The 23,002-nt window shown below is 46.6% G+C and overlaps 1 protein-coding gene across 5 annotated transcripts; it reads left to right on the forward strand.

Annotated features, from left to right (window-relative positions):
- The first annotated feature begins 948 nt into the window (after nt 1-948).
- On the forward strand, nt 949-20,657 carry KATNB1 (katanin regulatory subunit B1). Of its 5 annotated transcripts, none has more exons than XM_026104046.2 (20): nt 949-1,182; nt 2,218-2,516; nt 5,251-5,381; nt 7,493-7,610; nt 9,424-9,524; nt 10,083-10,124; nt 10,783-10,866; nt 11,670-11,785; nt 12,787-12,858; nt 13,115-13,265; nt 13,697-13,884; nt 14,006-14,139; nt 14,885-14,935; nt 15,102-15,178; nt 15,838-15,957; nt 16,950-17,099; nt 17,437-17,513; nt 17,929-18,003; nt 18,779-18,895; nt 19,482-20,657. In XM_026104046.2, exons 2-20 carry the CDS (start codon nt 2,477-2,479, stop codon nt 19,612-19,614), a joined length of 1,977 nt encoding a protein of 658 aa, XP_025959831.1. In that variant the 5' UTR covers nt 949-1,182; nt 2,218-2,476; the 3' UTR covers nt 19,615-20,657. The 5 variants fall into 5 exon arrangements, with proteins under 5 accessions (XP_025959831.1, XP_064375451.1, XP_064375450.1 ...); XM_064519381.1 differs by lacking the exon at nt 949-1,182 and adding an exon at nt 1,576-1,622; XM_064519380.1 differs by lacking the exon at nt 949-1,182 and adding an exon at nt 1,616-1,722.
- The last annotated feature ends 2,345 nt before the right edge of the window (nt 20,658-23,002 follow it).

Here is a 23,002-nt window from a genome sequence, read left to right on the forward strand (position 1 = left end):
TGTTACAGAAATATTAAGGGGCTTTTACAGAGAAATCCCCTGTGACTGACTGTCTTATTGCAATAGAGTCATTTTCTCTTGTAGTGAGATATTTTAAGATGTAACCACAATTTTAAAACCAGGAGCCACCATTAGCTCATTATGCCTAATCTGAATATCACAGGTCATTAAAATATACCCAGGTACCACTATTCAGAGCCCATTAATTCAGGTGTTGATTGAAGAAAGCATTCCATTTTATGGGCAACCATCAAGAGCCAAATTCAACTCTTCCTTTGGGAGGCTGTTACAGTGTTTAATACTCTCTACAATAAATATCAGGGGCTAACTTGTGTTTCACTAGACCTTCTAGTTGGTGGGTTTTGGGCTTCGAGATCTTATATGACATGGCAGTACATGTCACGAGACTTTTGACAACAGCTGCACACAACTTCATACTACCACGCTGTTTGTGACAGCTCTGCACCCTTCTATCAGTGCTTCTAAGCCTAGTGACATAACAGAAACAGCTCACTCTCCTTCCAGAGTGTTAAGGGTTATTTAAAAGAGAGGTATTCAGATAGGCACAAGCTACTGAAAGTGAGCATAATGGACGTGAAGGATTAGCCAAAGCAATTTCCAAAACACAAGGCATTACTTTGGTGAAATCCCAAAGGACTGAGGGACCCAAAGCTAGAAAGGAAAACTGAAGGTCTCCACACAGAAAGAAAGAAAGAGAAATAAAGCAGCAGCAAGTCCACGATTACAAACTCATCAGTTTTAATTCAATAATTTAATTCAATTTTACAGGCATTAGGAGCATAAAAGCTACTAAAAATACCTAACATGCATCAACAAGGACTAGCATCAAGCTAATCTGATTTCCTCTTTTGATGGAGTAATTGGCCTCAAGGCCGGGGGGGAGGGGAGTCAGCAGACATGATGTAACTTGATTTCAGAAGGACTTTGAGAGCACCTGGCAAGCGTTATCCTGAGCGAAAAGAGAAAAGCGATCCCGGGCTGCGGCAGGACAGGCACGAGGCGGCTGGCGAGGGCCAGAGTAGGTGCCAGCGTCGTCTGGCACGAAGACGCGCCGAGGGGAGCCCAGCCGGGTCCCCCGGGAGCCCTGCTCCCAGCGGGGCTGCGCCAGCGGCACCCGAGGATGGAGGGCTTCTCCCCGGGACGCACAGCGCGGAACCCCGGGTGAGGCCCCAGGGCGGCCGCAGCGCTCCGATGCGGAGGGGCCCAGCAACGACCTGCCGGCCGCCAACCTCTCGCCCAGCGCCAGCCCCGGGCCTAAAAGGCCGCCGCGGTCTCCCCTCCCGCGCTGGAAAATGGCGGCACCACAGCTTCCGCGCGCCGCTGAACCGCTCACCCTCCTCACTGGCTGAGGTCGAACGCCTCCGCCAAGAAGCTGCGCTGTGAACGGCCAGCAGCTCTGCGGTCACCGGGGCGACCACCCCCCCTCAACTCCCCATTGGCCGATGCAGTTCACGGAGGCCGAGCAGCGGCGCCACTCGGCGGGGTTGAAGAGCGGCGGGGCTCAGCGGCGCCTCGGATTGGCCGGGTCGCGGGGGTGGGCCCGGATGCGGGCGGCGGCCGCGATTGGGCGGCGGGCGGGCGGAGGCGGGGCGCGGGCCGAGGTTTGTTGTGCGGGACCGGTTGTCAGGCGGCGGCGCGGGGGGGCGGCGGGAGCAGCGGGGCCACGCGGGGGGAGCTGTTGCCGCCGCCGCCGCGCCGCAAGTAGAGCCGGGCGGGGGCGGCCCCTGGCGGGCGGGGGCGCTGCGGGCGGCGGGCGGGCGGGGGCCGGGCCGCGGCGTCTCCCCGCGGGCGCGCAGAGGCGCGGGGGCGGCTGGGCCCCGCGGCCGCCGCTCAGGCGGTCACCGGGCGCCACCCGTTCGCCATCGGCCGGTGTAAACGGCGGGCAGAGCGGCCCCGGTGTGGCCCAGGCGGCCTGAGAAGCACTTGCCTCCCTCCCTCCCTCCTCCCGACCCCCAGGAAGCCTCCGCCGGGGCTCCCCGGTGACCCGCTGTAATTACTGTCATAGTCACTAGGGCGCTGTGGCCAGGGCTCATTAGCTTCGCCCGCATCCTGCTCTGCCGCCGGGGCTGAGGCCGGCGGCAGGATGGTCGCCCCGCCGGCACGCCTGCCGGTGGCTCGGCGCTGGCCTTCCCGCTCAGCGGACAAGCGTTGCAGGGGATGTTGCCGTAACCCTGATGAGTCTTTCTTTCACTTCAGGCCCATGTCATGTTGATCCAGATGAAGATCAAGTCCAAACTGAAGATCGGGTCGGTGACTGGAGAGAGGCAGTTGTTCTGGATGCGCTAGGATACGTCTTTTGAAAGAGGAGGCTCGGCAGGCTGGATGCGTCTCAGCAGATCAAAAGGCAGCAGCTGAGGCTGGGGGGTTGAGCCCCCAGCAAATCTAGATAGTGGAGCTTTGCTGGGAGGAAGAAGGCACTTCTCCTGTGGCCGTCAGAAAAGTGTCCCACTAAGAAATGGCAGTGTCTGTCACCACTAAGACAGCGTGGAAGCTGCGTGAGTGTCTCTCAGGCTTCTCTCCTGTCCTTTATGAAGTAGAACAGAGGAGTTTTCTCAGCTGACAAGGTGGAAGAGAGAGGCTGTTTGTGATATGAATGAGCTAATTTCTTCCTTGGGTATGAATGCCCTATCTCCCTTTCTAGGTTGCAGAGTGTTTCAAAAATTGTTTTTGAAAAAGACTTGAAGCATCATAGTGGAGAAGTATGGGACCTTGTCATTACTATTTTCAAAGGGTAATGGTCTGTATTTCTTCTGATTAGCTTTTGAAATGCTATCCTGAATTTCTAGTAAGCAAAACCTGTGTCACTTTAATGTAGTACAAGAGCAACCAAAGAAATGATTGAAACCCATACAGAGCCCAGGCTGCTGTGGCGAGTTCCCAAGGTATCATGTTAGCTGCTTTGGGATTGCTCTCCATTGCTGCTCATTTGTTACAGAAGGTACACCAGATTCGTTGCTGCAGAAGGGATGAGGTGATCTTTGCAGGATCAGAGTGTCTCCTTCTCTTGAAATTGCTTTGAAAGAGACAGCAAGAATCTGCTGCTTTTACTTTCATTATTTTTCCTTAGAAAGAGCAGTAAACAGTTACTAATTGTCGGTTTCTGATTGCTTCTCTGGTCGCTGACAGGTGATTTTATAGGAGCTGTGAAGGAGTTGTTAGAAGCAAAGGGAACTAATTGGTTGTTCAGAAATGTGCATTTTAGGCCAATGATTTGAGGCCTAGCAGAAATGTAGGAAGATTGACTGGCAATATATTAATGGGACTGAGGTGGTTGACTGTTAACGTATGGTAACTAGTCACGTATATTAGTGACCCTTGCAGTATAGCCAATATTGATCATTTCATATGTTTTTGAGCAGAAAACCAGTTAGCAATGTTCTGTTCCCATTCCTGAAACTCCCAAGTTGTAGGAAAAGTTAGTATTTGGTTGGTCTCAAATCTTGGTTCTGTTTAAATGGATGGAAGTTCTTGATCTTTGGTTCTGCTAGGCTATCCTGTTTTGCTGTCCTCTTCAGAGTAAGAAGCATTCAGAGTGTTAGAAAATGTTTTAGTGGTAATTAGGAGTTTACTGCCACTGAGCTGGTGGGTGATAGCTGTGGATGATGCTTCATGAAAAAAGTTTGAGGGTTTAAGTAAATTGACACTTCACCGGGGGAGAGGGTGGTGCTGCCTGGCCAAGACTGGCATGAATTTATAATCTGGCTTTTATAAACACAGGGTTTAGTGCTTCAGCAATGACTCTTAAACTTCTAATATATTATTAAGAGCAAAATCAAGAGGAGCAAATAGTGGAGCTGCTGACATGCTCATATTAACAGCAATGCTCGGCATATATACTTTCAATTTTAAATAGTCAGTTGGTCCATTAATACGAATTGTATTGTTCATTATCTTCAATTTCATCTATAGGTGCATACTTTCCTTTAGCATTGTGATATAGGAAATTGGTCTTTCAACATAGTGCAAGTATATTTGCAGATTTGCCCTTCTCATTTAATTTACAATCCTGCTGCCTTTGTAATTTGAAAGGTGTTGGTCCAGCCGAAGTGAAAGTTGCGCAGTCTTGCTTTTAAAAAAGCACTCTTGACAACCTCAGAACAAAATACCTGTAATTATTGTTGCTGCAGTCCTAATGTCCCTTTGGATTAGTGTCTCATGTTAAATCATCAAATTGTTCCTCCCACCAAAACAATCCGAACAAAAGCTGAATTGATTACTACCTAGCTTTTTTGCAAACAAGTTTCGTAAATATTATGCATGCAAATCTGCTGAGCTTTCAAAGAAGAGAACTGTAAGAGGAAGAAATTGGTAAATGCATCTGACAAAAGTTCCTGCCAAAAATTTGGGTGGATTTTAAAATCCCTTATGAAAACAGATGTCTTTGCAAAGATGCTCTTGTTTGGCTTCTCCTTAGCTCCAAATTTGTTTCTTTATAGTAAGACTTCCCTCAAGTTCTGTCATTGTGAAGCCCTCACGATATCAGGCCTTCCCCTCAGCCCACGCCTTTTTAACAATCTCTTAATATCAATCTCATTTGTTCTTTTCTGCCCTTTAAAAATATATATTCACCCTTCCTTTGTCATTGTTTCACACTGTCTGCGTTGTCAAATTTCGCCTGTGTTACGTAGTGGGAAGGCAGCAAAGTCTCTGCCAAAGCTCAGAGAAGGGAGCTCCACCTATCCCCAATGCTGAGTCTGACTTTTTTTCTCTGTAAGGTAACAAACTGTACTGCTGCTAATCTGCCAGTTCCTCTTAGGTTGGACAGTCTTCTGGTGCTTACTAGAACAGTACTGGAGGGCCTATTTCTAGATGATTGTGGCTGCTTCATATCATTCCAGCTTCTGAAACAGCTCAGCTTACTGAAAGCCACCCAAGTATAGAAGGTAAAGCAGCTTCTGTAAGCAGGTTGCTACAGTCGAGCAAATCTTCTTGAACAGCTACTGAGTTGCTACTAGTGAGAGAAGATGCTGTTGTAAGGGACACGTGCACACTGGAGTTGTGAAGGCTGGTCAGCAAATGTCTTGAAGTGCAGCAGACAGAGCCAAGAAGGACTGTTACAAGCAAGATAATAGTATGACTTCTTATCTGAGCTCTGCGTTGCTGCAGCTTGTCCAGTGGGAACTGGGAAGTTTTTCTGGAGAGAGAAAGATTTTAGCCCTCTGGGAGAGATGGGATGGAAAATGTTTATACCAGGCTGTAATAATTGTTTGTTCACTTTGTTTTTTGCAGAAGAGATCACAGCTCACAGCAGCAATGTGTCCTCACTAGTCCTGGGGAAAAGTTCAGGCCGGCTGCTGGCAACAGGAGGAGATGACTGTCGGGTCAACATATGGTCAGTTAACAAGCCCAACTGCATCATGGTAAGGACTGGCCTGTTTTCAACTTTTGGGAGATGGGAATATTAATTCTGAGATGTGGAGAGTGGGAGATGAGGGAGAAGATATTTGGGTGGTAGCTTGTGCAAGGGTTGAATAGAGTTTGCCAGTGCAAAGTGGGATGATCTGATTCTAGCCTGAGATAGGGACAGAATTCAAGTAATTGGTGAGCAGCAGGATGCTCGTTGCTCCAAGTAGGCCAGCATTTGCTCAGATAATAAATATTGAGCCTTCTGTTACCAGGTTACAGATAATTAAATGCAAAGTTTTGTACAAGGTCAGCTAGTTTTATAGCGTAAACTACAGGGGCTAGTTTTGTGCCCTGGAGTTTGCCCTCATAGAAGGAAACCTCAAGCAGGATATGTTTCCACCTGTCCCATAGTCACTTTCTGACAGCACAGTGTTTGTCAGAATAGTTTGCTGACTTAATTGTGGGCTGGGGAAGAGTAATACTGGGTGCAGCATATTAGAAAGAGTAAGATTACCGCAGTAGTTACCACTAACACACACTATATTTAACAGTTGTTTGTCCTGCATCCTCTGCCTTTGATCAGATGTTGTGGAAAAGCATCTTTAGCAGGTGTCCCATGTCACTTGTTTTGTTAACAATATAATTAATGTTGCATTATGAAAAGTGTTTCTTTAGCCAGTGTGAACCTTGTGAGGAAAACATAGTGTCAAAAAAAGCTAGAAGAGGAGAGTTTCTACTCTATTTTACTGTTCGTTTACTGAGGTCAAGATAAAGAGGTCAAAATAGATGCAAAAGGGGTTGCTCACCGTTGGCAGCACAGCAATTTTTTCATAGCATATTTAAGCTATGTTTTCCAGGCCATTTCCAGTAATGTGACAGCAGTCTGAAGCCACAGTATTTCCTTTTTTTGGAAAGGGAGAAAGACCAAATATCTCCCTATCCCTTCTGTGGGAGCAGAGAAGTATAGCTCTGCTATGCTTTCTGGGAGCCCCAAGTGCTGGGAGCTTATATTTCTGAAGGGCAAGGTTTGACTGGAACTATTGAGATCTTGTGCTGTTGTTATATATCAAAAGAATGTGGAGTTTTTGGGTTGTGCTTTGTTTTTTTGTCCTCTGAAATTCATCTTCTGTATTTACATTGTTAGGATTCCAGATATTTATGTATGGGGAAGAGGGAGAAAAGGAACTTTTCAGGGTAGCGTTGTAACTTCTGGTTTAAGTTCAAGCTTTGTTTCTCCCTAAGAGGTAACATTTGTAACCTTAGAGCACTGCAGTTGCGGATGAAATCCATCAGGACAGGTGGCTTTGAACTGGTGTTCCCAGCCTCTTTAAATGTGTGGGAGGCACAGAGCTGGCTTAACTGTTTAAAAGACCTCTTCGAGGATGAAGAGGAGACTATAATATTGCTTAATTGACAACTAAAAGGTCTACAATAGCAGTATGTATGTTGATTAGTTTTCTAGAGCTAGTTCTAATATTCTTGTGTTTTAATTAAAATGTGGCCTTTTCAAAATACTTACGTAATTTGTGAGCTTTAGATGCTCAAGGATGAAAGAAACTGCATACATGTGAATTATTACTCTTGCCTCAAGTTAATACTTTAGTAATGGCACAACATTGTCACTGTGACGCCCAGCGCTGGCAGCAACATATGGCCTCTTGCTTGTGTGAAAGTTTCGAAGTAGCCCTGGTTTTGCTCTTGCTTTGATTTTGTAACCAGTTCATGACACTTATGTGACCCATTTAGAACAAACATGGTGTCATTGTGCTTGCACAGCGTAATTTTTATAATGTAAGCATGTGTCAACCTTGTGTGGGCATCCACACCTAATGTTTAACCACCCATGTCTCTGTTGATGCATCCTTCAGAAATTAGCCAAAATATAGTGTCCCAGAAAGTAGGGAGAGCTTGGAAGATGTGTGCACGGTGCTCTATACAGCGATGGTCTTTAGGATGCCGTACCATTCTGATAGCTGTTGGGAGAGAAGGACCAGCAGCGCAGCCGGGTGTTCCCAAATCATGGATAAATACTTTATTTACTGGTCAAGTGTGAACTAGGCAATCGTGGCCATAAACTTTGCACAGGGCCTTGTCATTAGATCGTGACTCTTGTTTTTTCTTGCAGAGCTTGACAGGCCACACAACACCCATTGAAAGCCTACAGATCAATACAAACGAGGAACTCATTGTTGCAGGGTCCCAGTCAGGGTCCATTCGAGTTTGGGACCTGGAAGCTGCCAAAAGTATGTTTCCATGTGTTTGGGCTTCTGTTTATGCGAGCTTTTTGGAATATCCTTATGCTTAATATCTTTGCTGACCTGGAAGGTTCCCAGCTAAGAAGGAGCAGGAGCCTGGCATTGCTTTCATCTTAATTTCCAGTACTGTTAGAAGGCTTTTGTGCCGTTCCTGTTGAGACTGTACAGCTGTATATGCACTCTTGAGCAGAAATATGTATATGTGTTCTGGAGACTGGTCTAAGGAGCTAGTTTCTAGGATTTTAACCTGAGCATGCTGAAATCAGACATTACATTCCAGATCAGTTTGCATGCATCTGTAGGGTAACTAGTCATAGAAATTGTACTTGGATTCTCAGCGTAAAAATTTGGGCCTTAATTAAAAGGATACTGTAAATCTAAAATCAGTTTCAAGGTTTTAAGTATTTTAGGTACTGCACAAGCCCAGGAATCCCCCTGCCTGCTGATCTCTAATTTTTAGGTTCTGGTTTAATTTTCTGTTTTCTTCAAGTGATTTTTCTCCTCTTCTGCTTACGCTTGACCACAGAAATAGACAAGGGCCTAATTTATAGTAAATCATAGAAGCTATAAACTCATTGAACTCTGATCCTTTAAAGGAATACTGTTGAATAATATCTTGTTTATTGCACTTTTCTCAAATCCTAAAGCAATTTTGAAAAGGTATCACAAATAGATTGAGTGCATTCCAGCAGAAATACTATAAAATGAATGAATGTTTCTTGTAGTTTACTACTTGCTCATCAAAAGAACTTGTAACAAAAACAGACTTTCACTGGCTGAGCTAAGAAAGCAAAAAGCAGATGGCATAAATAATAAAAAGCACTTTTGTCAATCAAGGATTTAGAATCAGTTCAGTTATAAAATAGCTTGGCTCAACCAGTGGAGAGTAACTGATGTGGCTGAAATTATTACTAGACCTATGAGACAGTGTCTCTACAAATGAGCACTCCTGGTCTGGCTCGAGAGCTAATTCCTGCCATGGGAATAAGAAGACTGTCCCAGATGACTGATGATGGAGAGAGATTGATTCTGTTATTATGTGAGCAATTTTTCTTCCTCGAAGTTGAGCTCTACATTCGTCCCTGCTCTCAGAGATATGGTGTACCTGCTCTACAGGTCCATACTGGATTCCAGAATTGCAAGAGGTATTACTTGGTTGATGACTTGCTGAAGCACTGCGATCATTTTCTTTGCCTCCTGCTTCTTGAACGTCCCTTCCCTGTATGATCTTTGGGATACTTCTTGCAAGGGGCAGTTGGAGGAATCCAGTGCAAATATTGGAACATAAGTAGTGGAAAGCAGGCGCGTGTCCACACTGTGACACAGAGACCTAGAAGGGGTCTGTCTGATAACTGAAAGGTGAACGATGGAGATAGTCAAGTGCCCCTTTCACTTCTTTGCCAAAAAGTGCTTTTTCACTTAATTTTCTCTCTTTGCAACAAGTGGAAGGATGCACTGCCTGACAGCTGCCTCAAAGTGTGACTTTTTAGTTTTATTTTCAGATTGGAGACCCTCTAGTTTTATTCTTAGATTCCATACGCAAAACCAGGAATTTCATTAGGATCACTGAGCACAGGCCCTCTATTGCTGTTTCTTTGCATTGCAAGGGTAAAATCAGAAACGTTTCCATGGACTAGTGTACACAGATGGATAAACTATATCTAGCATGTCTAATGTACACTGTATTAGCATGTGTTTAATGGTGAAGATAGTATAGCTAAACTGCATGCTGTGTGGGGAAACCAACTACTAAATACTTGCCCCTTGTTCTTTCTCTCTGCTCCACTTCTCTTTTTCCCAGTTCTTCGTACGTTACTGGGTCACAAAGCGAATATCTGCAGCCTTGATTTCCATCCTTTTGGAAGCTTTGTGGCATCTGGTTCTCTGGACACAAACATTAAGGTAAAGCCCGGTTTCCCCTAGAGATTATCCTCTTCACTTGCAGCATCTTTGTTGTGAAAAGGGACAGAATGTGTTTTGTGCCAGGCTGTTGGTGGATGTTGTATATCATCATTTGCATGCATGTGGGCAGGTGTATTTATGAATGCTTGTGAAAGTCTTGCATGTGTTTTTACAAGTGTGATGCAACGAGTGTGATTCTTCTGTTATGGAACGCGGCTCATCCCACAGGGCTCTTTGAGTTTGGTGCCAGGTGAGACCTGGCGTTGGCAAGTGTAGATGTACTGATTTCTGCGGATTGCATCTGCTTTCATCAGGCTGGTATTTGACTCTAGGAACTGAGCTTCTATAGTATGAAATACCTTACAGAAATGGTTCTCACTTAGAAAGTTAGGTCAGGAGATACACAAAGAGCAGACGTGCATTTAGTAGCCCTGTCAGCGGTTTCATTCAACAGTGTTTATCAGCCCTGCGACAGGGAGAGCTCTTGCTCCGACATGACTCTTGGGTCCCCTCATATATTGTTCTAAGCATACGGTTTGTTTGCTTTTTTTCCTGTAGCTCTGGGATGTAAGAAGAAAAGGCTGTGTCTTCAGATACAAGGTAAAATGCTTCACTAGCTTTTGGGAGAAGAGGGGAGAAAGGTTCCTACCTAAGACTTGTGTGCAAGCCTTTAAGTGATTATCTGATTAACTTCCTAGTTTCCTGGTGTAAAAATAACATCTGCATGATTTATGAAGTGGCCTGATAAACCTCTATATGCCTCTTTGAACTGTATAGGGACAGGAAGTGGTTATCATAAGAGTTACTGTAGGCTGGCTGACATCCATGAGTAAGTGTTTCTTTATGCTGTGACTGGTATTACAAGACAAGTCTCTACTGCACTGAGGTGGTTCTATTCTTGGGGCCTTTTTCTACACAGAGACCTTGCTGTATATTAATTTTACTTTAGAAACAAACTTAATGGCACAGCAGTCCTGTCTGAGCACTCGGAAGTCTTTTAACTTAGAGATTTGTATTAAGCCAGATTTCTATTTACCACTCTTATACTGATGCAAAAAAATGTCTAGATGAGAGAGTTTATGCCCATTTCATATGGGTAGCTTTTGAGTGTAGTTTTTGAGTGTTCTGTGAGCTGTGGAGTCTGTGGTACAGTTACTTGATTTTATTTTATTATATTATATAAAATAGAAAGGTAAAAGCCAGAATACCCTTTAAAGGGGAAAAAAACCCACAATACTTCTTATGTTTCTCATTTCAGGGTCACACGCAAGCTGTTAGGTGTCTCCGATTTAGTCCTGACGGGAAATGGTTAGCCTCTGCTGCTGATGATCACACTGTAAAGGTAATTTGTCAGTTAACTATTACTACGACATCCTCTTTATATGCTCATGGTACATAGGAATGCAGGGACCATCTTTTTACCAGATCTTTCATTTTTTAGCAGCCCGCTTTTGTTTATTAGACAGCAGTGTGAGCCCTGTGGCCTTGCAGGGGAAGTCTGTTTATGGGGATCTTGTCCAGTGGCCCAGACCATCCAGACATGAGTTGCATCCGATGAAATGTACTTATGCAACAGATGTCTTGGTGCTATGCACATGAAAGTTCAGCTCTCAGTGACGGGTAGAATTGTGATACCTGAATGTTGGCCTCTGTCTTAGTAAGTGTTACAGGATGAGTTGTCCACAGCACATTGCTTCACGATATTATTTTCAGGCCCTGCTTGGGTAATTCAATAGACATGTGCTGTACTGTATGTTGCTCACAGGAAAAATTGTTAAAGGATTCAGAGCTTCAGGGTTTTTGTTTGTTTGTTTTTGAATAAGTGGAACTTATTCAAAACTTATTTTGGATCAAGTGGAACTACTCTGTTTTATCCCAGGCTCTAAATATAAAACAGAAACTTTTGGGGGACAAATTGGCAAGGAACTAAATAGAAAATGTAAAAGAGAATGACCAAAAAACAGGAAAAAATGCAGTCTTCAGTGACTGGAACGGTAGTCCTTCCCTGATCATTGCTTTCCTTGACAAACTTGAGTATGTGCTTGAAGGGGGAGAAGGATTAGAGTGCCAGTAGAAGGAAACTCAGAGCATGATTCTCTAACATTAAATCTTTCCAAGGGTCTCTCTGTTCTTTCCTTCTTCCAGCTATGGGATCTGGCTGCTGGGAAGATAATGTTTGAATTTACAGGACATACTGGCCCAGTAAACGTCGTCGAATTCCATCCCAATGAATACCTTTTGGCTTCTGGCAGCTCTGACAGGTATGTGAGGGGAAAGAGATAGCAGGCAATTGTATATGTCACAGAGTCACAGAGTGGTTGAGGTTGGAAGGGACCTCTAGAGATCATCTACTCCAACTCCGCTGCCCAAGCAGGGTCACCTAGAGCACATTTCTCAGGATTGTGTACAGACGGCTTTTGAGTATCTCCAAGGATGGAGACTCCACAGCCTCTGTGGGTAACCTGTTCCAGTGCTTTGTCTCCCTCGCAGTAAAGAATTTTTTTTCTCGTGTTCAGACCGAACTTCTTGTGTTTCAGTGTGTGCCTGTTGCCTCTCGTCATATCGCTGGGCACCACTGAAAAGAGTCTAGCCCCACCTGTCTACACTCTCCCTTCAGATACTTATACACATTGATAAGATACCCCCTCAGCCTTCCCTTCTCCAGGCTGAACAGTCCCAGCTCTCTCAGCTCTCCACATAGGAGAGGTGCTCCAGTCCCTTAATCATCTTAGTAGCCCTCTGCTGGACTCGCTCCAGTAGCTCCATGTCTCTCTTGTATTGGGCAGCCCAATATGTCAACTCCCTTTCCTGATGCCCTTCCTTTTGGGATCACAGCACACAGGTTTGAGTTGTGTGACAATCCTGTCATTGCAGGAGACTGCTATTTAGCAAACAACATGTCACATCTGTGATGTGCAGAGTGTAGAGAGCCTACCTTCTCATCCAAAACTGATGGCACTTTCCGCCATATGCAATAGGCTTGAGAGGCTCACTAATCCAGCTGACTTCCTACCTGAACAGCTTTGCTCTGCTAGCAGGAAGTCCTTAGCTCCGGGTCAGCTCTAAATACCTGTACATATTTAGAGCCTCTAAGCATCTGTGGCTGGATCCATGGATCTTAGCTAGATTAGCTTTCACTGTAGGTTCATCATACGTGCACAACAGTGAAAGTCATTCTAGCTATTAGTATATTATTTTAATACTAAATCCTACAGTGGATTCCAGAGAAATGAGCAATGATTTTTCTTCTGTTGAATTACAGGACTGTCCGATTCTGGGACTTGGAGAAGTTTCAAGTTGTGAGCTGTATAGAAGAGGAGGCCACTCCAGTCAGGTATATTAAATTCCTACCACAATATACTAGACAGACTAAAGTGAGGGTGAAGGGAGGATTTCCTTGATGGAGATTTTTACCATGGAGAAGTTTGGCTGCTGGAGATGTTGCACAAGTTCACTGGATCTGTAGACTCAATGTTTAAAAACCTGGTCGGAGATGTTCATTGAAATCGGGGATACAGCCTTGTGGTCTTTGTGGGAGTGAGTAAGTTTGGAAAGGTGTATCTAAATCTCCATCTCCTGCCTTCTCCCAGGTGTGTTCTCTTCAACCCAGATGGCTGCTGCTTGTATAGTGGCTTCCAAGATTCACTGCGTGTGTATGGCTGGGAGCCAGAACGCTGTTTTGATGTGGTGTTGGTGAACTGGGGAAAAGTAGCTGACTTATCTATCTGCAACAACCAGCTGGTAAGCCACTGTTCACGAAGGATGGGGGGAGGCGGCTGCAAAACACGAGATAAAATCCTGCTGTGTGCTTGCAGGCCTTGTCGACTTTAAGCCTGTGTCAGACTGTAAGTGACCAGGGCTAGCAGTGTGGCCAACGCTTAGACAAAACTTGTGTGCTTTTGCATTCAGCCGCCTCATGCTCCGTTTCATTTCTCTTTGACTTCTGGAGGGAGGAACTGGGGCTTGGTTTGACCAGTAATTAGAAACCATGCTTGGCAAAAGTTTCATCAAAATTCATAGCCTTTCATAAAACATGGGCAGTTTCAAACTGAAAAAGCCAAAGTGCTGAACTGAGAAATTCTCAAACACTGCTGCTCAGGGTCGCTTCATCATGTCTAAGGCTGGCATGCACCCGCTTTTCAGTGGATTACCTTGATCTTTTCCTTCTGCAGATAGGAGTTTCCTTTGCGCAAAGCACAGTCTCCTCTTTTGTTGTGGATCTCAGCAGAGTCACAAAATCAGGTTTCATTCTTCATGGGTTGATCAGGGATGACAAGCCTCTTGTTCAGCCCACCCCCGCAGGGTCCTCCCTTCGCCGCATCTATGACAGGCCATCAACTAGCTGCAGCAAGCCACAAAGGTAGGGGAGTCTGCTGGTTTGTCGTAATTCCAAGATTTTGAGGGAATGTACAAGGAGCTTAGTGCTCTCACTCTAACAGGGTCCCTGTGACTGGTCCTGCCAACATCTCTTTTTTTCGCAGCAGGGTGAAGCACAACTCGGAGAGCGAGAGGCGCAGTCCCAGCAGTGAAGATGACCGGGATGAGAAGGAATCAAAGGCTGAGATCCAGAACCCAGAGGACTACAAAGAGATCTTCCAGCCCAAGAACTCCATCTGTTAGTACCAGAGTTCATTGTGCTTCTGAACAGTGGTTAGATCAGAGCTGTAGGCACTAAACCAATGTAGAAGTGAACTTTGGCTTACTGTTGTAGTTAGAAAACCTTTATTGAATATTCTGTGCTCTGAACCATAGATCATGTTGGTGAGCTACTGGGTGCAGTGATGTCTGGTTGAAGTCTGGGCCGTGTGTGCATGTAGCTTTCCTGTCCTGATTAGGAAGGGCCATTGGGTTACAGGATCTCTTTGTTTGCTTAGGATTCTGGTATATACAAAATCGGGAATTTCCAGCAGCCTCCTTTAAAGAAGAAAAGATTAAATGTTTTGTTAAAGCAGTTACTGTTGTTTAGGAGGCACAATACAATACCCTTATCTCATTTTTCTGTAAATGTGAAAAATGAGTTATACTACCTAAAGGATTAATAGTCATTATGTATGTTAGAATTTAGTTGGATGTGATTTTTTTCTAATATAATTCGTCATGACGGTGCCTTCTCTTGCACTTCCTCCCCCTTCAGCAATGAAATACGTGGGTTAATTTTGTCCCTCCCAGTCATGATGGCTTAAAAACCTTCGACTAAACTCAACAATAACGCTAAGTTCCGGAGGAGATAACTCTGCTTACTGTGTCACTGATTGCCTAATCTGTGGAGTTGCTGGAGATCTCCCAGCTCCAAGGCTGACCTATTGCTAATCTATAGCCTTGGGTGCTCCATCAGGTTTTTTTCCCCTCTTTTTCTGTAGCTCGAACTCCTCCACGAAACAATGAGCCCTTTCCAGCCCCTCTCGAGGATGGTGAGTATAAAAACGACCCCTTGGTGTGAATGGGGTTAAGAGATGGGAAAAGCTGCATCTCTGCTGAAATGACTACTTGTAGTCTAGCTATGCAGACCCTTTGCTGTAAGCTTCTCCTGAAAGGAACAATCAGTTTCTGCTTTTGCACTTCTTTCCATCTTGGTAGAGCCTGTAGCTGTAAAGGAAGCAGTGAAGCCCAGCCAAGCTGTGGATGTCCAGACCCCATTGCCAAAGCAGGAACATGTACGTACTGAATAACCTGTTAATAACTGTTCACACCCCTGCTGTGAAAGATATGTGAGTGCCCGAGACTTTACTGTTGCTTATCAAGGTAGTTCCTTTATTGAAGACCAGTAAACATGCAGCTCTGATCTGTGGCAGGCCATGCGTCTCACCGGAGCAGTAGGCTTGAAGGCCTCCAGCAGATGCTGATTCTACTGCTTTTGTTCATTTCTTACTGTTTCAGTCCGTTTTTTCCTTCCACCTCAAAATTAGGGCACTGTGAGGAGACACAAGTGACAGATTTCTGAGGATACTCAAACTGAGACTACTTTATAGCCAAAATCTCAGTCGGCCTACATGATGGGATATGTTATACTAACTCCTTTAGAATTCTCCCTTTGTCTTTGAGCTGGTCATAGCCCATTGCCCTAATTTTAGATGCCACTAACAATGACAGCACTCAGCACTTTTGCTGGGGCATCTCCATGTTCTTCTGAAACCTTAATTAAATCTTGGTGTATACCTGAGAGACATTTTATTGCCTCTTAAGCCATGCTAGCAAATCGGAGACTGCTTCTGCGTTAGCAGGCTGCTTCAAGAGGGAAGTGGGTCAGGAAAGAGGGCATCCGACTAGGGCCAGATTGTTGTTACTTTAGCTTTTATTCAACTCTCTTCTGCAGTCTGACCCAATTCAGAGGCCACCAATTGCCTTCTCAACTCCTGTTACCAGAACAGAGCCATCAGTGATTCCTGCAGCAAGGAATGAGCCCATTGGCCTGAAGGCCTCCGACTTCCTACCAGTAAGTTTCTCTGCACAAAAATGTCCAGATGGGTTCTGTGTTAGGGGACATCAGAAAGGGGGTCCTTGGAGGTGTAGGAGGTGTAGGAGGGTCTTTCCAGGTATTTTCTGCAGCCTGCGCTCCTCACTGAATGCAGCAGCCAAAGAACATGTTATATTCTGCTCTCCCTCTGCTCACTTGGTTCTTTCCCTGCCAGCCTACTCTCCTGCCTCCCAGCTGCCTTGACTTGCAGTTCCTGTTGAATTAGTAGCTCAGGATTGCTGGACCAGGCCCTCATTGTGCTTGGCAGTAAGCTAATGCAAACACAACAGTGTTGGTCCATGCTCACTGAGAACATGTGATTAAAGCGGAGAACGAGGACACATGCTAGACAGTGGTTCATTTAGAAAATTGATGTCTGCCATTACATGTGTGCAATTATTTCACAAGAATCTTTGCCTCTTGCATCTCAGGTGCTTCTTTGCCTCTTTCAGGAGGATGTGCCCTGTTCCAGTAAGGGAAAAGGACCAGGGCACCCTCATGATCCCAAATTTTAAATGTGAACTGATGAAGTAGAGCTTTCAGCGTGGCCTGGGCAGGAATCAAACTTAGCATCTAGCAAATTGCGGAAGATTTATGCTTTTAATAAAATTTGTTGATTTCAGATGAACATTTTGCATTGAAAAATAGGGCTTGCATGAAAACTTTTCTTCATCAAAATGTATTGGCTTTGAAAACTTAATTTTTCTTCACTTCTTTTCTTTCTTAATTTTGAAGATTTTTCCAAGGCTTCAAACTTCTGTTTGTGATTAACCTAGTAGAAAAGGCAAAAGTGAGTAGCTGAAATTGGAACAAATTGAGCATTTGCAATTCAAAATGTTTTTAAAACAATCCACACAGAAGTCAGTATTTCCTGGCCAAAATCGGCTCTCACCTAGGCCATGTGAAAGCTCCCACCCTTTCTGCATTATCCTGCTCTGTTATTGCTACTCCACTGGTGTCTGTATTTGCAGGTTGTGAAAAACCAAAGCCAGACTGAGCTGGTGGATGAGGAAGCCATGTCCCAGATCAGGAAAGGCCATGAGACCATGTGTGTGGTGCTCACTAGCCGCCACAAGAACCTGGACACTGTGCGGGCTGTGTGGAGCACTGGTGACATTAAGGCAAGGATGTAGGAATACTTGAGGTTCAGTAGGGGAGCAGCTGAGCAGCTTTCTTGGCTGGGCTGGAACCGATTCTGTCTGTAGTTATGCAAAATGTGGGTTTTCACTGCTTCTCTTTCCAGCAGTGCACCACAGAGTGCTGCTGTGTCCAAACTGTAGCTGAATGACTCTAAAGAAATGGGGAGAGAAGTTTCTCATGCAAGAGTTGTCTTCTCTTCCCTAACAAACTCTCCATGTTTTCTCTACCTTGCTTTTGGAAAGCAGCACTTGCTAATTGCATTAGTCTCACCAGTTCAAGCTTTGCAGTAAATTTCTTCTACTTCCCCTTCTCTCTCAGACGTCTGTAGACTCCGCTGTGGCGATCAACGATCTCTCTGTTGTTGTGGACCTCTTGAATATTGTCAACCAGAAAGCGTAAGTCTTGGGGAGCTAGTGGTTGAGGTACACAAGAACCATCCGGCTGGGTGTCAGGAGTACTGCACTGTACCTGCCCCTCAGCCAGTGCGCCAAGACAGCATGAAATGCTTATGCTTTCAGTCAGATCTTCAAGCCTGCAGTGCCAGTAAGTGCTGGAGTTGTACAGGGTCTTTCCTATATGCAAGTGATGTCTCACAAGGAAAGTCTTAAGAGCTTCATGAAACAATTCTTCAAGGAGTCAATAAAAAAATGACAGAACCTGCCACTTTCTATCACAAGGGGGAGTCAGTGAACTTGCTGAGTAAACCAGACTGCAGCTAGCTGAGTTTTCTTGTCAGAAAGCATTAGTTGTGTTGAATCAGCCTTGTAAGGTCTCGGTGTCCAGTCTCAGAATGTATCCTTTTCTTTCCAGGTCTCTCTGGAAGTTGGATCTGTGCACTATAGTCCTGCCACAGATTGAAAAACTACTCCAAAGTAAATACGAAAGGTGAGGCCACCAGAACATGCAGTGGTTAGGGGACAAGCAGCTGTGTGAATATTTGTAGGAGAGCTTCACTTGGTATTTTGTAGATGAAAGCAAATCCTGGAAAATCACAGCAGGTGCAGTAGAACACCTGGAAAAGAGCGATGGAGTTGCCAAGTGTGTGTGGGAAAAGATATGGAAAGCATGTATGGACAAGGAGTCCTTACTAAGAGCAGAATGTTGAGATTCACTGTAGATAGGCTGGACCGAAGGTACTTACGCCAGCTAGATGTGGTGGGTGAAGTTAATGTAGAGCAAGTGGGCTTTGCACACTGATAGGAATGAAACTGCTGATGTGAACAAGGGGAATGAAGTCCTGCAGCAGCCCTGGGGTCACTTGGAAGATTACTTTGAACTTCATCGTTGGGTGGGAAAGAAATACAGCATCTCTCTTAAGAGGGGTTTTTCTGCTCTTCCTTCTTACCAGAAGAGATGGTGATGGTGAATCTTGGGTGCCCTAGGCAAGACATCTCTGCTCTTTAACAGAAAAATCCTGCTTAGCAAGGTATATGTCAGGCCCTTTCCAAAAGGCTCAACTTGCCAGTCTTGGCTTGAATGAAGACTGTGTTGGTCCTTGTGGTTGCTTTCCTTTCCTGGTTACACGTGATGGAGGAGGATTGTTTAAAGAAATTATTCCAAGTGACTGGATGTGTGTGAGGGCTGTACGGTGTTTACAGCCAGGTGCTGGGAGGAAAGGAATTAAATTCAAGAGGGACCTGATTCTCTGTTTGTTTTTCAGTTATGTACAGACTGGCTGTACCTCTTTGAAACTCATTCTCCAGCGATTCCTGCCACTGATCACAGACATCCTTGCTGCACCACCCTCTGTTGGGGTGGACATCACCAGAGAGGAAAGGTGAGGCACTTCTTCACCTCTGCTCCCTCTCTTTCAAACCAGCCTTTCCCTTGGGTGAGCTTTGCTCCTTCTCATCGAGGTTTTGATAGCGGACTGGGCTTGCCTTCCCTTTTGTTTCCAAGGACTGCGCGTGTCTCCCCTCTGATCTCAGAGGGAAGGATCAAGGACGGCTTCTCCCTCTGTCTCTGCATATTGGGTCATACCTAGCCAAAGTGAGAGTGTGTAAGGAATGAAACCAGCCTGTGGCTGCAGTCCTCACCTCACAAGGCACTTGGGTTGTCAGCCAGGCCCTGGATTCCCAGTGCTTTCTTTCGCAGCAAAGTAGCTCTGCTCTGAGAATTGACTCTCTAGAAACAGCACTTCCTTCCTCTCCAGACTTCCCTGCCAAAGGGAAAAATAGGAGTGAAGGAGCCCTGCGTAGGTGCCGTTCTCCCGTATCATCAGGATGTGGGTTGAGGGCGTGTTGTTTCTGCACAGCCACACTCACATTCCAGTTTCTTATGAGTTGAATCTCAGGCACCCCAGGGACAAACACATCTCTGAAGCAGCTGAGGATTCATGCTGTGTCTGCTATCTGTCTTTGCAGGCTCCATAAATGCAAGCTGTGCTACAAGCAGCTGAAAAACATCAGCAATATCGTCAAGAACAAGTCTGGGCTCAGCGGCCGCCATGGTAGTGCCTTCCGGGAACTGCATCTCCTCATGGCTGTCTTGGAGTGACAGCCGCCACCTCCTCACATGCAAACACACAGGTGGCCAAATTCCCCTCTGCTCTTGGTCCGGCTGGATTTCACCTGTCTAGCTGTGTATCCGTCTTTTTCTCCGGCATGGTAGGGAACTGGAACCTGGCTGGCCATCTGGTCACCTGCCCAACCCCAGTGCCTTATGGGCTGGATTAAAAACCTGAGTGGAGATGCCTGTGCTGTGTGAGGGGACCTGACTGGCTGAGGGCGTTGCAAAGTCCTTGTAGGGAAGCAGCTTCATTTCAGCTCTTCATCTCATCGTCAAGCTCTTAGTTGCTCTATCTTCTGTGCGCTGGCCTTTCCCTGATGGGAGGGCTCTGAACCTGCTGTCACCCTTCCTTCACCCATGTGTGCTGTTGGTTCTTGTTACTTGGCTCTGTGGCTGGGGCCGACTGGGCCTGCTCGCTTTGTCTCTCTGCAGCGTGCTGAGGACTGCAATTTCTGCCCCACAAAAGCCTGCTATTGGATGGAGTGCCCTTTTCCTACAGCATGGACTTGACCTCATCTGCTGGCATCTGGGACTGGCCCCTTTGGATTGCTTGAAAAAACATGAGCCAGGACACCGTGCCACCGTGCCCGGTGTAGTCTCAAGGACCTGTTTGGAGAGGAGGTTGTCTCATAGCTTCTCAGAATCCCTGCTGGTAACCCTGGGCCACATAACTTATCTTCAGACTGTTGCTGGGAACTGAGGTCTACCTGAATCTGTTAAAATATGTGACTTAAACAGGACTTGTCGTGTGTGTTTGCCTTTGGGGGTAAGGGTTGGGGAGGGTGGAGGGCAGAGGGACATGGACTAATGTCTTTCTACATCCACTGGACTCTCAGAGGTTTCTTTTTCAATAAATGGCTGTCAGAACCTTTCTGTCCCTCTTTCTTCTTTCCTGCGGGGAAGAGGTTCCTGTCGGTGCTTCCCCTGCTCCTCCCAGCCTGTCTCCCATTATACACTGGAGCCTGTTCTTTGGGAAACTGTAACTTATGATGAATTTTATTAAAAAGATTTGTACCTTTTTTTTTTTTAAATTGTGTTAAACGCCTGAATCTCTTTAACTACTGTTCACCCCGGCAGGGCTCCTGGCTGGGAGCTTACAGGGAAAGCAGGGCTCTGTTTTCTGGATGTCTGAAAGGGGAACCTGCCGGGTTCTCACCCTGCCTGCTGGGAAGCTGTGATGAGTAAGTGGATGCATATGTCCCGTCCCAGTCCTAGAGAGACCATACTACTAGGTGGCTTGCTGAAATCCTGTGGGAGGTTTTGCTCTGTTGGTTAGTTCCCAGCTTTAATAGCAGTGTCATCATTGCAGCTTGTCCTCCCTGGTCCGATACAGATCTCTTCTCCCCATCTTCAGTTTTTGTCAGATCTCAGCATAGTGACACATAGTTCAGGCTTTACCTCCAGGTTTGTACAGCGCTTTGTCTATATGTTTCTCTGCGGAGTTACTAAACCAGTTGCTGGTGTTTGGGGATATAGGAAAACCTGTCTCGGATATAGGAGAACCTGTCTCAGGTATGTCTAGTGGAGCCAGCAGGAAAGCTGAATGCAGTCCATGCTTTACTGATACTTCATCCAAACACGGTCAAGTTTTAAGGACAAGGAGGTGGCTGGTGAGTGTTTTATTCGCCTTCCCCAATTGTAGTTTCCCCGCTTACCTGCCCGAGAGGGAACATGACCTGCTCTCCTGCTCCCATTCGGGATTGTGTAACTTGCCACCAGGGAGGAGTGAGGATGTCACCTAAGGGCTTGCTTAGTCTAACCACACCTGAGCAGCCTTATGGAGCAGTGGGGGCTCACCTGATCTAGGCACAGATGCCTGGTGTTTGGTTCGCTCTCCCTAAAGTGCTGACAACCCTAATGTTAACAGTTAGGTCCCAGCTTGTATTCTGCCATCATCTTCGTGCCTGCAAGCCAGTCCCGATGCAGGGAAGCTTTGGTCTGCTCCTGCCCAGAACGGTCACTGCTGCAAGCTTCCTGCACAGTCCCAGCTCACTGGTCTTCATGGTCTGATATGGCTCAGCAGGGTTATAGAGGGCACACATGGCTGCTGATGGCTCACGCAGCAAGGGACCCTGACAACAGGCAATCTCAAGAAAGGATGAGCTGGGCTGAAGGTGCTGTTTGCTCAGAGAGCATCAAGGAACACGGGGAGAGCAGGCTGGCTGCCCGCTTGTCTTCACTCTAGCTGCTTGCTGCTTAACCGAGGGGCTTTCTGGAGGTATTCCCATGTCTGGATCCTGACGGAGGTGTGAAAAGGCTCCGACAGCCTCCCACCTCCAGCTCCTAGTCACCCACACAACTGGGAAAACACAAGAGGGAGCAAGAAGCTGTGGTAACAAACCCTGATGCACCGGGAAAGTGTGAGAAAGCAGACCGAGCTGGGCAGTAAATACTAGCTGGAACAAAGCTGGGAGCTTTGTTGGTAAGCACTGGAGCAGGTCTGGCAGATGATTATAGTAGGAGTCTAAATCTGTGCAACGCCCGAGGCAAGAAGCAGCTCTGCCCATGCTGCAGTAGGGCAGCTACAATACCGTAGCAGCAGGTGAAGTGCCCTCTTCCTCCACCGCCGCTGCAGCCCCTGCCATCTCCGAGAGCAGCCTGCGGCTCGCGGAGGAGCTTAGCTCCCCGGCGGGGCAGCAGCCGGGTTATGCCAGGGCAGCCTGCTCCTGCTGCAAGGCGGCGTGCGTGGCGTGGCAACGGGAGCCTCCGTGGGGCACAGTTGCAGCTCAGCACGGGGTGCGGAGAGGTTGTGGTTAAATGCATGCATTAAGTGTGGCCTTACCCTGCGCTTCCTTGTGGGGCATCACTCCTTCCACTGGAGTCTTGGGATGCATTTTGTGCATTTGCTTTTTTTTTTTTTTTTTTAATTCTTTTTATTTCTTAGCAGGTTGGGAGCTGGGGGCTCCGCGTTGCATCCAGCTGCCTAACGATGGGAGCCAGCGGCAGCTTTCACAAGGCCGTTCCCACGGAGGCAGCGAGGAGCAGGGCTGGGCACCCCTCGGGCTGAGCCTGCACCCCGGGGAGCGCCCGCCCTCCTCTCCCTCTGCTCCCATGGCCGGCCGTGTCCCCTGCTCATTTGTGAGCACCGACCCGTCCCGTTAAAAAGCCGGGACCCAGCACATCAGGGCAGGGCTTTGCTTCTCCTGCTGACCATGACAGACGCTGCTCCTCCGCCAGCCCGAGCTAATGGGGATTTACCAGCGCCAGGGATTAGTTCTGGTTTAAGGAGTAAATCACACGCTAATTAAGGGAGCTGGATTGCTGCAGTCTGGTCCCAGCATCGCTGCTGGTCGGGCCTGAGCCCTGCAGCCACGACACTGGGCTGGTGCCCGTCCCCGTCCTGCCAGCAGCAGCTCAGTCCTGGGCCGGGGGCTTT

Source organism: Dromaius novaehollandiae, chromosome 13, assembly GCF_036370855.1.
Source record: "Dromaius novaehollandiae isolate bDroNov1 chromosome 13, bDroNov1.hap1, whole genome shotgun sequence".
Lineage (NCBI taxonomy): Eukaryota > Metazoa > Chordata > Aves > Casuariiformes > Dromaiidae > Dromaius > Dromaius novaehollandiae.